This window comes from Cheilinus undulatus, linkage group 19, assembly GCF_018320785.1.
Source record: "Cheilinus undulatus linkage group 19, ASM1832078v1, whole genome shotgun sequence".
Classification (NCBI taxonomy): Eukaryota; Metazoa; Chordata; class Actinopteri; order Labriformes; family Labridae; genus Cheilinus; species Cheilinus undulatus.
Window position 1 is genome coordinate 18,178,120 of NC_054883.1, and position 13,313 is coordinate 18,191,432.

Consider the following 13,313-nt stretch of genomic DNA (forward strand, 5'->3'; position numbering starts at 1 on the left):
CTTATTCATACAATTGTAAGGCTAAACATTTGCAGACAGCAAATTCTAACACTGAGTGAATTGCTATGAAATGTAAAATGTGCAGGTACTGGTGAATTCTGAAATGGCGCTAATATTTATATAAAGATGGTTTAGATGTGGTTCACTGTCTGTATTTGGGTGAACATGAGGATGTGCAGAAAGATAAACAATAAAAGAAGAGCCTCTAATCATCAAACAAAAGTGATGCACAATTCAGACAGAGGAACAGGTTTAGCAAGTCAAATCCAGACAGCACCTGCAGACGCAGACTAAAGTCTGAGTGTTTGTTAACCAAGAAAAATCTGTGAGGAATGATAAAGAGAGTTTCAACTTTTGATTACTGACAAAACTGAAGAACCGCTGGATTCCAGATTGAGCCCGTCCCTGATCTTGTTAGCTGTAGTGATTCATTCACTCTTTCAAGTGTTTACTTGGTGGTAGGGCACATTATTTGTTGCTGTCAACAAGTTTGGCCTTTCAGAAAGAAAAGCTTCTTTGATTTGCAGCCAGAATTTGTGAATCAAAAAGCCTGTTGTTTTTCATGGTTAGGCACAAAGAAGAACATGTACCAAATGTTAGAGTCAGTTTTTAAAGCAAACATCAGCCTCAAGGAGGCTTGAAAATCTAATCAGTATCAGCAAAAGTAAACGATCCTCATCCCTACTCTGTCAGCTTGTGTACGTATTACTCACTGAACGAAGGCTTGAGTTTAATTTTCATGTTTTACTCTTAATTTTTGCACAACTAAAACAAAACAAAGTTTTTTTGTTTTTATTCCTTTTTTTTTTTTTTTTTTTTTTTTTTTTTTAATTTAAAATTATTTTCACTAAAGTTGCACCAATGGACCGTCTGAGGACCAGCATTTGCTGATTTCAGGCCTGCTTGGCCATAACCAGAGACTGGCTGGCCCTCTTCTATACTACAGATTTGTGTACATATCCCATATACATGCCTGAGAGCCGTTATCTTCTGCACACAAAGTTGAGAAACAGCTCTGGAGTACATAGCTGCACAGACAGACCTGCAGGCAGATCCAGCTACACACTCAAGCCAAGTGTTCTTCAGCAGAAGAGAAAATATATGAAACCTTTCAGGATGCAATCCGATGTTTTTCTTTTCCTCTTCACTATAAAACTAGTCTCTAGATCCTAGATCTGTGGATATATAAAAATAAGTTAAAACCTTGTAGGATAGAAGATGTATTCTTCGCTTTGCTGACTGCCATGTTTTACAAAGCAAGGGGAAGTAAGGTATCAATAAGGGAATTTTTAAGATTAAATATTTCTGATGTTGATGGATTAAACCAATTGGAGTTCTTGATTCCCATCCCTTAATGTGGTCCCTTGGTATATAAGTTAGCTAATATAAAAGTAAACATGTGATTTAAAATACTGAGCTGCAGTCAAATGTATCACTTTCCAGGAAAAATGTGAATTAATGTTTTGGCTGTCAGAGTTGATGCATCAATCTCACTTAATTAAGGACCATGATTAGGGCATTATCTTAATTGATCCCATGTTTTTAGTTCCTTGCAATACACTTTGTTAAGCTACTACAGTGTCTCCCTGCAGCCATTGTGATGTAAAATAAGTCCACCACTGCTCCTTAATGCCAGCCTTCATCAGAGGACTTAGCTGAAACTCTTAAAAGACTCTAAAAAGAATGACTTGTGAGACTCTATCACATCTAAAGACAATTTGTCGGCAAGCCATCATGCATCTGTTGGAAATTCAAAACAACAATTTTTGAGCAGCAAACAAGATGTAGAAGGAGATGGAGTTCGCATTTTAGTTAATAGCCCTTATAATCCGATGTTTTTAAAGCATTTACATCATGGGTCTCAAACTTGCGGCCCACAGGCCAATTGTGTCCCACAAAAAGATATTTTGTGGCCCCCTACTTGACATCAAAGTGTAGTGTTAGTGCGGCCTGCGTGTTTTACGCACACACACTACAGCCTCAGTTACAAAATTCAACGTTACTGCTGCTAATTAACAACACTGCAGCTTTAAAGCCAACAAAAGACTCAATTCATATTATATCCATAATATGAATAAGCATTAAGAGATAAGAACAAGAATTCAAAATAGTTGCCTTAATCCCCAAATGCATCTAATTAATACACTGCAGCCGAAAAAACACGCTCTTTTGATGTCTTCATAATAAAACAATCTTCCGGTTGTTATGGTTGAGGGTGGAGGCATCAATGTTTTTTTTGTTTTTGTTTGGTCCAGGACTCGGGTTCTGTCTGAGTTCATTGCCAGCAGTACCAGGTTGCTGGTCCAAGAGTCTCCACTGCTGTTCCTTAACTCATTCTTTAAACGATGCAGAAATGAGGACCTGCGATCACAGCTCACTTATGTGACAGGAAGGGTCAGAGATATGGATAGGAGTTTAAATTAGTTTATAAAGGCATCCAGAGGTTTTTGCTTTGTAAACCAAACTTCTTCCCCTAAGTGGGATTAAAACAGCTGCGCTCAGGATGACATAAATGTTTTTTCTGCGTAATTGTCCATCAGCCACAAACGCAGACATCATATCTCGTTTTGGTGAGCAACTCAGTTCAATCTCCCGACTGATTTCATCCCTCATTATTACAATCTGTAATGCCAAAGTAATATCAACTAATTTAATTTACATACGATTTAATTTTATGTCAACAAGAAAGGAAATTGTGGTCTTGATCATTTAAGTTTAAACAGGACATGGTTTGTAAATCCTGTGGCGTATTTAACTACAGGTCTTGTCAAATGGTAAAAATTCCTCTCATACTGATAAATCAATTCTTTATAATTGAACATTTAATCCTAATCTGGACACAGGCTGTCCTATGACATGAGAGGTTGGTATGTTTAGTCTTGATGCAGCGCTAAAATGCACATGGAGATGCCCCAGTTCACGCGTGCAGGGATGTCAGGGGGATTCAGATAGAGTGGACATGCAGACAAACAACTCTAGCGGCCCAGGCATGTGCTTAAAGTTAAGATTTCACTAAGCAGGTGAGGGGTTTCCAGCTCTATAAACAGTAATAGTGCTGCAGTGTGATAAATCTCTGCAGGACCCCCCCCCCCCTCTCAATCTCCTCTCTGGACTCTGTGCACTGATCCCAGGTCAGGTGAAATAGGGGTCAGATCAGGTTTTGTGAACAAGTTGTTGTTTTAAAGCCATAAACAGTCAACCTGAATGTGCTGTATATTTATAATGAATATTGCAGTCTTGTCAATTCATCATTAGTGGATTCTAAAAACATTAAAATATGTAAAAACCGTCATATATTACAAGGGCAGCATATGTTTGCCTGACCTGTTTAGATTACTTGCAAATAAATTCTCTGTCTAAAGTCGCTAATTAACCTTTTAGTGTGTGAACATGCAGTACTCATAAAATGGTGCCTGCATCTAATATTAGATTTATTCTGTTTTTCATATATCAGTGGTTGGTCGTATTGATATTGCAAAAAAAAAGTCTGGCCCACAGGACATCTCGTTGAAGCAAATCTGGCCCCCTACCCTAAATGAATTTGAGACCCCTGATTTACATCTAGTAGAAACAAAAGGAAAGTTAAACACAGAAGCAACTTTGCATGTTACTGCAACACCTGAGGATCTATCCCGGAAACACTTCAGAATAAAAGTATGGTATAAACGCATGAGTCTTCTCACCCCAGAAACAAACTGAAGGGCTTTTACTTTGAAAATCCCAGTGGCGGTTTTCCGTACCTTCCATATCGGCCTGGAATGAATTGACAGACTAGGCACACAAACACACAGGTGCACAGATCTGACTGCAGCTCTTAGCAGACCTTCAGCGACTCTAGATTGATCTACACTCACGTTCATGTTTTGGAAGCATAAAGTTAATTAATGTGCTCATGGACAACGGTCACGTCACTGAGAAACACAACATGCATACAACCAAACTGAAGACTTACTACAGTATCAAACGTGTTTGGTATTATTGTAACACCAAGACTGAAGAAAGACTGCCTAAAATCGAGTCTTATGACCACCTTAAACAACCTATTGAGACAACAGGAGTGAGCTGTGACTTTAGCAAGACTCCCATGATTTCACTCCGACTTTGGAATTTTGTCTGCGACTTTGAAATTGGAGGAAAAGCCATTCGGTGTAATGCCGCCTTGATGTGTCAGCTAACTTTAAAAAACTCACAGACAGCTCAGTGGACATCCAAAGTCATCTGCTCCCAGTGTTATCAAACATTTGCCTTTTTACTGTCCCTTTCCTTTTCAATCCATAGCAAATTCCTTTTTTTGTAAAGATTGTTATTTTTCCTCACTTTCTTTCAAAGTAAAAACAAGTCTGTACCCAAAAAAAAAGTTAGTTAACCTTGGTTTAAGACGTGTGTTTATTCTGGTAACTATTTTGAATTTAGTCTTAGCATTTAGATTAAAATGTCTTTCAGTTCTAGCCACATTTTAATGATTTCACTGTCAAAAGTTTGGTCAAATATTAGTCAGTTTAAAGTCTTTATATATTTTAGTCTTTACTTTTAGTTAAAACAATTATTTTCTCTGAACTGATTTTTTTCAGCCAAATTTTAAAATTATTACGATTGCAAAAATCTCATTAATGCACTCTTAATACTTTTTTTACTTTAAATATACTGAAGGAAATACTGACCAACCTCAAATTGTTCTCATGTTGTTAGTGGGGCTGTCAAAAGAATACTTTTTTGGGGGGGGAATAATCTCAGGATTTCTGTAGTTAATCACAATTAATTGCATCAATTTCAATCCCATTTTGAAATGACACATTTTGCAAGCAAGACTTTTTTTGTGTAATTTTGGAAACCTTACGGTAATGGACTTCCTGTTTGGATACAAACCTGCTTTAATAGGGAGATCAAAGATTTTAACTTGAACTTAACCGCCTAAAAAGGAGCCTAATATGGATCATAAAGGAAATACAAGGTGACCTTCCCACTGAGCAGTCTGTGAGTTTCAAAGGGAAATGGTCGCTGCAGGGAGAGAATAGTCAGTAGTAAGAAAAGGACACAGCTGTAATTCGTGTAGGCAGAGGCTAAGTCATAACCCCTGACAATAAGGGAAATGTTTCAGGTTGATTGTGTCAGATGAAAACTTGCCATGGAAATGAGGGCAGAGCGGAGGCATTTAGGATAACTGAGGGCTCATGCTCTGAAATAAAGTAAATTATGTGCATAAAATAGTTATTTTTGTGCATTTCATTTGGAGTGGCAGGGGTTGCATTGGGGTGGTAGAGGAGTACATTTCATATTTTACTCATACTATAGGCATATAGTTTTTGTTAAATTCCTCCCAGTAGCTGAAGAATGATTCAGCTGGCAGTATCTGGATAAAATAATTACCACTGGGTATAAGGGAGCGTTGGTGTTTCTTTCCTATATGTTCACAGTCTGCTGCCTATTTCTTCCCCTATTTTGCACAGCCACTTGTACAAATCAACGAAAATCAAAGTGGACCTATTACAAATTTCTCACTAGGTTCCTCACAGTCAAGTCTTTTAAATTTGTTGAGTTTCTCTTAAATGCAGTGATTTTAGCTGTGACATTCTCAAGTGGAATTTTCTTTCAGTCCTCTCACCAGTCCACTATTAATCAGACTTGCACATTTATATAAAGAACCTCCCGTCAGAGGTGTTTGCATCCGAAAGCTTTTACCTAAAAAAAAAAAAAAAAAAAACACTAAATCTACTTCTGTTGTCAAGTGAAGTTTGTATTTGTCATATTGTTTTTCCCAAGCACTGTAAAATTCACACCTGATGAATGGTGTACTGGAATGTGTCGGCTGTACTTCCGAGCCCTGTAGGCAGTCCAATGGAAGCAGTGGCAGTATCCCGCCAGACAGACACCAACAGACGGAGGCTGAAAACAGACACATACACACAGACATGTTGAGTCATACTTACCAGATGCTGTTTACAGCCCTGCCAAGGGAGACATGAAGGAATTTGTGTAAACTCTGAAGGCTCTCTCCTGAAATCAAAGCCTGTCTCGTCAGTTTCACTAATTTAATTAGAACAGAGCTGTGACTTTATGAGGCAAAAAGCTTGACTTGTCCAAATGAAGCCCAAAAACGAGGTTAGTTTGTTTTCTTTTCAAGTTTAAAAACTGTTGCATTGTTATCCTCAAAATCATGTTCAGAAGCAAGCAGACATGTCAGGAGGAACACTTCCATCCATCCATGATTTATAGTGTCTGTTCCGTGCTGTGTTGAAGGGGAAGGGGCTGGACCTGATCCCAGAGCGACAGGGTACATCCTGGACTGGCTGTCAGTCAGTTACAGGGCTGACATGTAGAACGAAACAAGCAGACATGCTTGACCTCACACCTACAGGCAAAATTAATCTAAAAATATTCACATATTAACCTACAAATGATGTTTTGGGAGGAAGCCAGAGTACCTGGAGAGAACCCACCCATGCATGGGGAGTAATGCAAAAACCACACAGAAACTGACCAGGAATTCAAAACAGGATCCACCTTGCTGCGGTGAGGTAGAAGCCTTTTCGTAGCCACCAAATATTTTTACCTGTCTTTAAAAGCTAAGTTGGATATGACCTTAGGGTGAACACTTGAGAGAAACTTTTGATTTAATGAATTCAGTTATAAAAAAGAACAATCTTCAAAACACTAAAATAACCAAACAGAGTAAATGTTGTATGAAGCACTTGAAGCTGCTCAGCAAATTTGCTGAAGATGATGTTTGCAGTTTTAGGATTATAGCCTCATGGCTGGCTGCACTTATTGTGAGTTGTTGTTGGATGATTTAGTTGCAGCTGTGAAGTGTAAATGTAGCATTATGAAATACAGTGCATTGTGAAATCCCAAGTCTTTAAGAAGCATTTTCCATCAGTATGCTTGAAATTCTATTTGTTGAATGACCTTAAGAGAAACTAAGGTGTATTAACTATGGCTGACAGCTATAACCACAGTTAAGTAGTGCCCATAGTTACACAGAATTGTTTTTAATTGCATGCTTTCTTGTCCCTTTCAGGACACTCTAATTATACCACATTTTCTCCCTGCAGCCACAGTGATGTGAAATAAGTCCACCAACGCTCCACAATGTGCTGTTTTACACTAAACAAAAGCTCAGACATCATCTGCTCCTTGTATTATCCAGCATCTAGGCCTGGGCAATTAATTGAAAATTAAATTAAATCGGACCACTGTAGTTTTCATATTGCAAAAGGTGCAATATCTTTTAACCTGAAATTTGTGCCAAAATACCAGTTCAAAACCTGTTTTTATTTTTTTATTTTTTGGCAGCCGAGATGTTATGCATTACATGTCTTGCAATGACTAAAGTGCCATTTTTTTTAAGAATAGTCTAATAAAAGTCCTACTTTTCTCGTTTTTGTAGGTTTCTTATTGAATATGATAATGACATCAAGAATAAAATTCCCTTCAATACAAGAATTCATGTCCAATTTGCAATAAGAGTCAAAACCACAGGTAGATATAGAATTAGATTAAAATTGTTTAGTCCTTATTTAATCTAATATTGTGTTGGTAATAATATAGAATGATTAATTGCTTGTGTTTATTGGAAAACATAAATAAAATGATAAATATTGACGTGTCTCTAACGGAGATTACATAGGATGAGGAGCATCAGAAATAATTGTATATCAAATCACAATTGCAATATTGGGGGAAAAAATTGTTCAGCATCTTTTTACTGTTCCCTTATTTTCTTTTTGGCTGACCGCTGATAGCCCTACATATGGCAATGTCTGTGTCTGAGTGAGTCTGTATGTCTGTCTGTCTGTATTTATGTATATCGCTGAGTGAGTGATGCTTTTGTAATGAGCCATATACTACAGAGCTGCGTTTGCTTGGACTGAATGCTGTCACTAATGGCTGCCTCCACTGTGTTAACCAGGCTCCAGTTAACATTATGTATGGCTCATCTATACAGTGTTGCTCTATGGGCGGGGTTTACTCATGCTGACAGTCCTTTAATGGCTGCCCTTACTGCTCTAAATACTCAGACATAGCTTTAGCCTCTGTTTAACCAGAACTGGGCCACATTTATGTATGACAAAGAATAAATCAACCCTGTAAGCTGTTCATGTTGGGAAAGATGTTTTTACTCCTCTGCTGAGCTGCTTTGACATGACTATATGATAATTGAGGGGGGAAAGGTTAACTTGTGTGAATACTTGTGGCTGCTAGCCGAACTTTAGCTCGGTCTTAGCCGGACCGACACGTTTCGTCATCACATTTAGCGCTGAGAGCAAAACGGAATGCTTTCTGCGAAAGAAAACGAAGATGACGCTCTTCTGCCCCCTGCTTTGGCATGACAATTTGATAGTTAAGGGGAAAGTAGTGTTGTCTTCCATTTGTGCAGTAATAGCAAAGAATACAGACAGCGTATTTCCCCCTCTGTTTTCTACCTGCTGCTCTGCTGCAGCGGAGACGATGTGTGTCTGTCTTTAACCAATCAGATGTGGTAGAAGAAAGCAGGAGGGGAGGGGGGCTGACGCTGCTCATGTTTCATCTCCACACACAGAAAGAAGGAGACGAACAGAGAGAGAGAGCAACATGTAGCTTTTACAGTAACCGCTTACTATACCTTTGGCTAAAAATGATAAACGACCAACAATCATGACAAATTCACTCTGCCAGAACACACATTTCAGTCAGGCATTTCAACAGGCATCGCAGATAATTGCAGTCAGCCACCTACTAGGTTTTTACCTAGTCTTGTTTAATCCATAGCAAGTTTGCATGATGTTGGCGTGTCCCCAATCCCATACTTCTGCCAGTGTACTGTATTTTAGATGCAGTACAAAGCACTTAATCACAGCAGGTTAGTATCGTCCCAAATTGTGCACTGCTCTTTGCACTCACAGGAAGTGGCAACAGTTTAACGGCCTGTTTTCTTCTTTTTTAACAGTGACAATTATAATCAAAATTTAACAGCAAATTTTTACTCACTTTTAGATTCATTCAACTTGTTTCATATGTGAACATTACTTGCTTAAAGAAAATGAACTTATTGGCCTTAAATGCCTTTTTCTTGATTGAAATGTGCTTCCTTTGCTAATAATAGCTAGCCAGTGGATACAAACATTAGCTAGCCTGCTAGCATGCTTACTATACTATATTGTTTTCTTCACTAATATGGCAGTCATTGAGGGAGTGGAGTGTCGTTCATTTCACACTCAAGTTTGGACAGTATTGAGTTTACCAATAGTACACTGCATTTGATTACACTTCTCAGTGTGAATGCACTTTTTGCACATATGCACTCAAAATATCTAGTATTTAGTACAGAATTATGCAATTTCAGACTCGTTAATAATCTTTCTCTTTCTCTCTTAACCTCTAAGTTCCTCTGTCTTTCAAAATTAAAACTGATCTTTATCTGCACAGGAAGTTGATCACCAGTTGTTTAAGACAGAACAAAATGAAACAAAAACATTTTAAATCCAAAAAGTGGAATAGTGGTATTTAAATATCTGAGTCACCAGGAAATTAATCAGAAGGACCATCTCTTACTGAGATTGTTTAATCTAGCATCCTGTAAAAAAACAAAAAAAGATCAGCAGCCAGCAGGCTGTTTAAAGTTCAGAACAGCTTAGAGACTATGCTCGGCATACCAAAGGAGACTGTTTAAATAATAAAGAATCACTAATTCCCATATGGAAGATGAAGCCAAGTTTGTAATGAGACAAATTTGTAATTTCAGTTGACACTGGAAAAGCAGCTGTTCTCCTTATGCCAGCTAATCAGCATCCAAGTAATATGTTAATCCAGTTCAGTGAAATGAGGGCCAGAGTTAATGTAAAATAGAGCTGTGTTTATGTGTTGAGCTGTGTTGTTTGTGCTTGAGAACACTCAAGGTAAGAGAACTGAAAGAAGAACAACCCCAGGCTACATGTTCAACCCAAGCAACATTATTACTGAGACAACATGAGACATTACTGGAACTAAAAACCCAAAGAAATCATATGAGTGTTAATATCCCATGACATCACACTGAGAAACCTAAGACGTCAGTAGGACAAGACATCTTGAGATATCACAAGAACTAGGAAATCACTAGACATCATAAGAACCCACTAGTACCCACCACACGAACTGAACCACAAAAATCTGAGACCAAGGGTACTGAAGTTTTGAAGGGCAAGTAAAAGAGAAGCAAAAAGAACTAAAAACATAAAGAGAGGTTAAATTGTAAAGGAAAAACAAATGTAAAAGAATAAGTCTGAGGAAGGAAAATGCTAAAATGATACAAGCATCAGGAGAGTGAAAGCAAAAACCAGTAAGAACTGCCTAAATAAAAACTCAAGATTATAGATACAGGAAATCAAAACATTAAGGGGTATTAAAACATAAATAAGAAGAATAAAAGATATTAAAACAAGCTAAAGATCAGAATTGGTAATGAAATAATAACATTGATAATAACAGTAAAATAGCAAAAGTAGCAGTAATGGTAAAAATAAAAGTGGAGATAAAAAGGTAGAATGTTGAATAAAGGAATAAAAAGGAGCAGAAAACGACATCACATAAAAGTGATTTAAAAGCAGTGACTTTTTCTGCAAGCCTTACTTCCTCAGGAAGGTCATCACAACCCATCATGACCCAACAACTTTGTTTTCCACACATTATTGCTTATCAGGTCTGCCTTCTGCCTTATCCTTGGCTGGCTGGTTGAGCTGATGGTTGGTGCTGCATTGGGTAACATTAATTCTGGACCCAGTCTGGTTCTGACTGGGTGTTTTCTGTTTTACAAGCCTGGAGGAAGCCATTCCACCTCCATCGCATAGGCTGTCTTTGCATGTTTGATCACTTGGACTTTCAGTAGCTTTCTGGCCTAGAACAATGGGCTTCTTTTTTATTAGCCAAGCATCAACAACTGTGACTCTGTGACTCTTCTCTTTTACCGTCCAGTGGCTGGTAGAGCCTTGTTTGTGTTTCATTATTGTAGAGAAGGTGAGTGTTATAGAGTGGAGCTCCCCACGTAGGTTAGGGTTAGGCCCCCTCTACTCATTTCAGAGACAAGCTGAGCCCCCCCCCCCCCCCCCGACCCTAACAAAAAAAGTTATCGTCATTTTGTTGTCAAAACTCATCATCCATTTAATTGTTTGTTTTTTTGTTGTTGTTTTTTGTTTTTATAAAACCTTAAGGAAGAGGCTATTAACAGACCATTTTATAAACTGTTTATTAAGTGCTTTATCATGATGTTGCTTGATATTTGCAAATCTAACTTTGACAACCTCAGAGCAGACAAAGCCTCTAGATCTTTGGCGCCCCCCAAGGGTGTCCCGGACCCCAGGTTGGGAACCGCTGAACTAGAGGAATCAGTAGGGTTCAAAAATGGACAAAGATGAATTTTTAAAAAATTAGAATTATGTGTATGCATCATGCAAACATAAACACACCAAGACCTGAGCCTTGAGGAACCCCAGAGTTTACAAGATTTTCTCAATGGTTGTGTTTGCTTTGGCTTTTGTCAGAACAGAAATCAAAACTCAGCTTTCAACACGTCCATCAGATCAGTGTGAATCCCAGGAATCATGTTGTAATTAACTCCCATTAACTCTTGTCCTCTCTCTCTCCTCTGCAGGCCTTGCGGGTGATGGCCAAGATAATGAGGGAGTGTTGGTATGCCAACAGTGCTGCCCGACTCACCGCCCTCCGAATCAAGAAAACGCTGTCTCAGCTCAGCCAACAGGAGGGAATCAAGATGTAGACTCAACTACAGAACACACTCTTACACACACATCTGACTGTCACCCATATCGTTAGCATTAAAGCATTGTTATCATCATTATTATTCATCGATTGTTTCTCCCTTTGGTTGTAAAGGGAAGTGAAGACTTTCCCCCTCTTGTGCTCTTTTTTTCTAATTCTGTTTCATTCATGGACAAACTGCTAAGTCCTGCATCTGAAACTTAGAAACCATGTGTGTATGCGTGTCACACTGGCCTGATACACACACAGAAATGTCTGAACGGATGGCTCTAATGAGGGACGGTTGTGCCTGAATGGGATAGCAGAGGCATTAAAGGAAGCCTCGACTCATTATCCTCCATCTGCCTAAATCATGAAGTTTCTGAAAGACCCACCAGGGCAACTGGGATCCATGTAGAGTCCCAAACTCACCGCTCATGACGCACCAAACCAGTCAAAGCTTGCACCCCATCAGGTCGCCTAAAGGCCTGACAGGGAATCACTTGAGGAACCTCTGAGCTGCCGGAGCTTCGCACTCATCTCAACTCGTCTTCATCATCACATGGTCATGTGTATATTAGCATAACTGTCAGTTCTTCAGAGAGTAAACAACTTCTCAGTAGGGCTGCAAGGTACTTATCTTTAAATTAAAACATATCAGAAATCCCCATGATTACACTTAAAGTCTAATCTAAACAAAACTTTTGGAAGGGTCAAATAACATTATCTCTTAATCACTGAATACATTCTGAAAGGAATGTACCTGTGGGAAATGCTCTCACAATAATGTGACATATTTATAGTTGTATAAATTTGTAAAGACTGTTAAATTTAGTGAAATATCTGCTCGAAAGTACTAATATAATAGCTTGTAATTTGTCAGATGTGATAGAATGGACAATTTAGTATTACTACAGGTGGCCTCTTCAGTGCCTACTGCATACTTTCTTAAACATGTTTTTACATGTTGTTTGGAGATTTCTTCCGTTTACATTATAATCAAATGTGAGCAGTAATATGAGACAGTCACTCTGTGTGCAGGCTATCAGCACATTCCCTCACAATCAAACTCGTTACTCTGATTACTGGTCTATCTACTTTTTTTCGGTAGCATGCTGCTGCAGAAAATTAACCATTCCAGGAACAAAGCTGTGATAACAAATCATATCAATCATCTTGAGAAGTTTGGTCAATTTTAATTCAAAAAGTCTCCAGAGTGTATTTATCATGGTAGCAGTCACAAACAGAGACTTAAAAGAACTGTTTTCAACAGAAGGAATTAAAAGGTTTAACTTGGATATGATTTTTTTTGTTTTAAGCACAAAGGATTTTCAGTCATATTAGAGTTTAAATCAGGCCCAGAAATTGAGCCATACGCCACCCAAGCTCCCGCATCCTAGCACAGCCTAGCCTGGCCCATTTAATGTATATATTGGTCCCAGCTGGGTTAAAAAACACACAAGACATTTTTGAATAAGTTACAATTACAATTACAAATAAGTTCAATTTAACTACTATTCTGAGCTATTGAAAGAATCTATTGAAATGAGCCCAAGATGGAAGCTTTTATTCATTTAGACCTTTATTTAATCTCGAGTTGTCAT

General features: G+C 38.3%; 1 protein-coding gene across 1 annotated transcript in view; it reads left to right on the forward strand.

The window, feature by feature from the left end:
• tgfbr1b (transforming growth factor, beta receptor 1 b) overlaps nucleotides 1–11,806 on the forward strand; it is a 113,627-nt gene extending 101,821 nt beyond the window's left edge. Inside the window, exon 9 of the mRNA XM_041813940.1 lies at nucleotides 11,603–11,806. Coding sequence (XP_041669874.1) covers nucleotides 11,603–11,728 — 126 coding nt within the window. The 3' untranslated portion in view covers nucleotides 11,729–11,806. The remainder of the gene's footprint in view (nucleotides 1–11,602) is intronic.
• The last annotated feature ends 1,507 nt before the right edge of the window (nucleotides 11,807–13,313 follow it).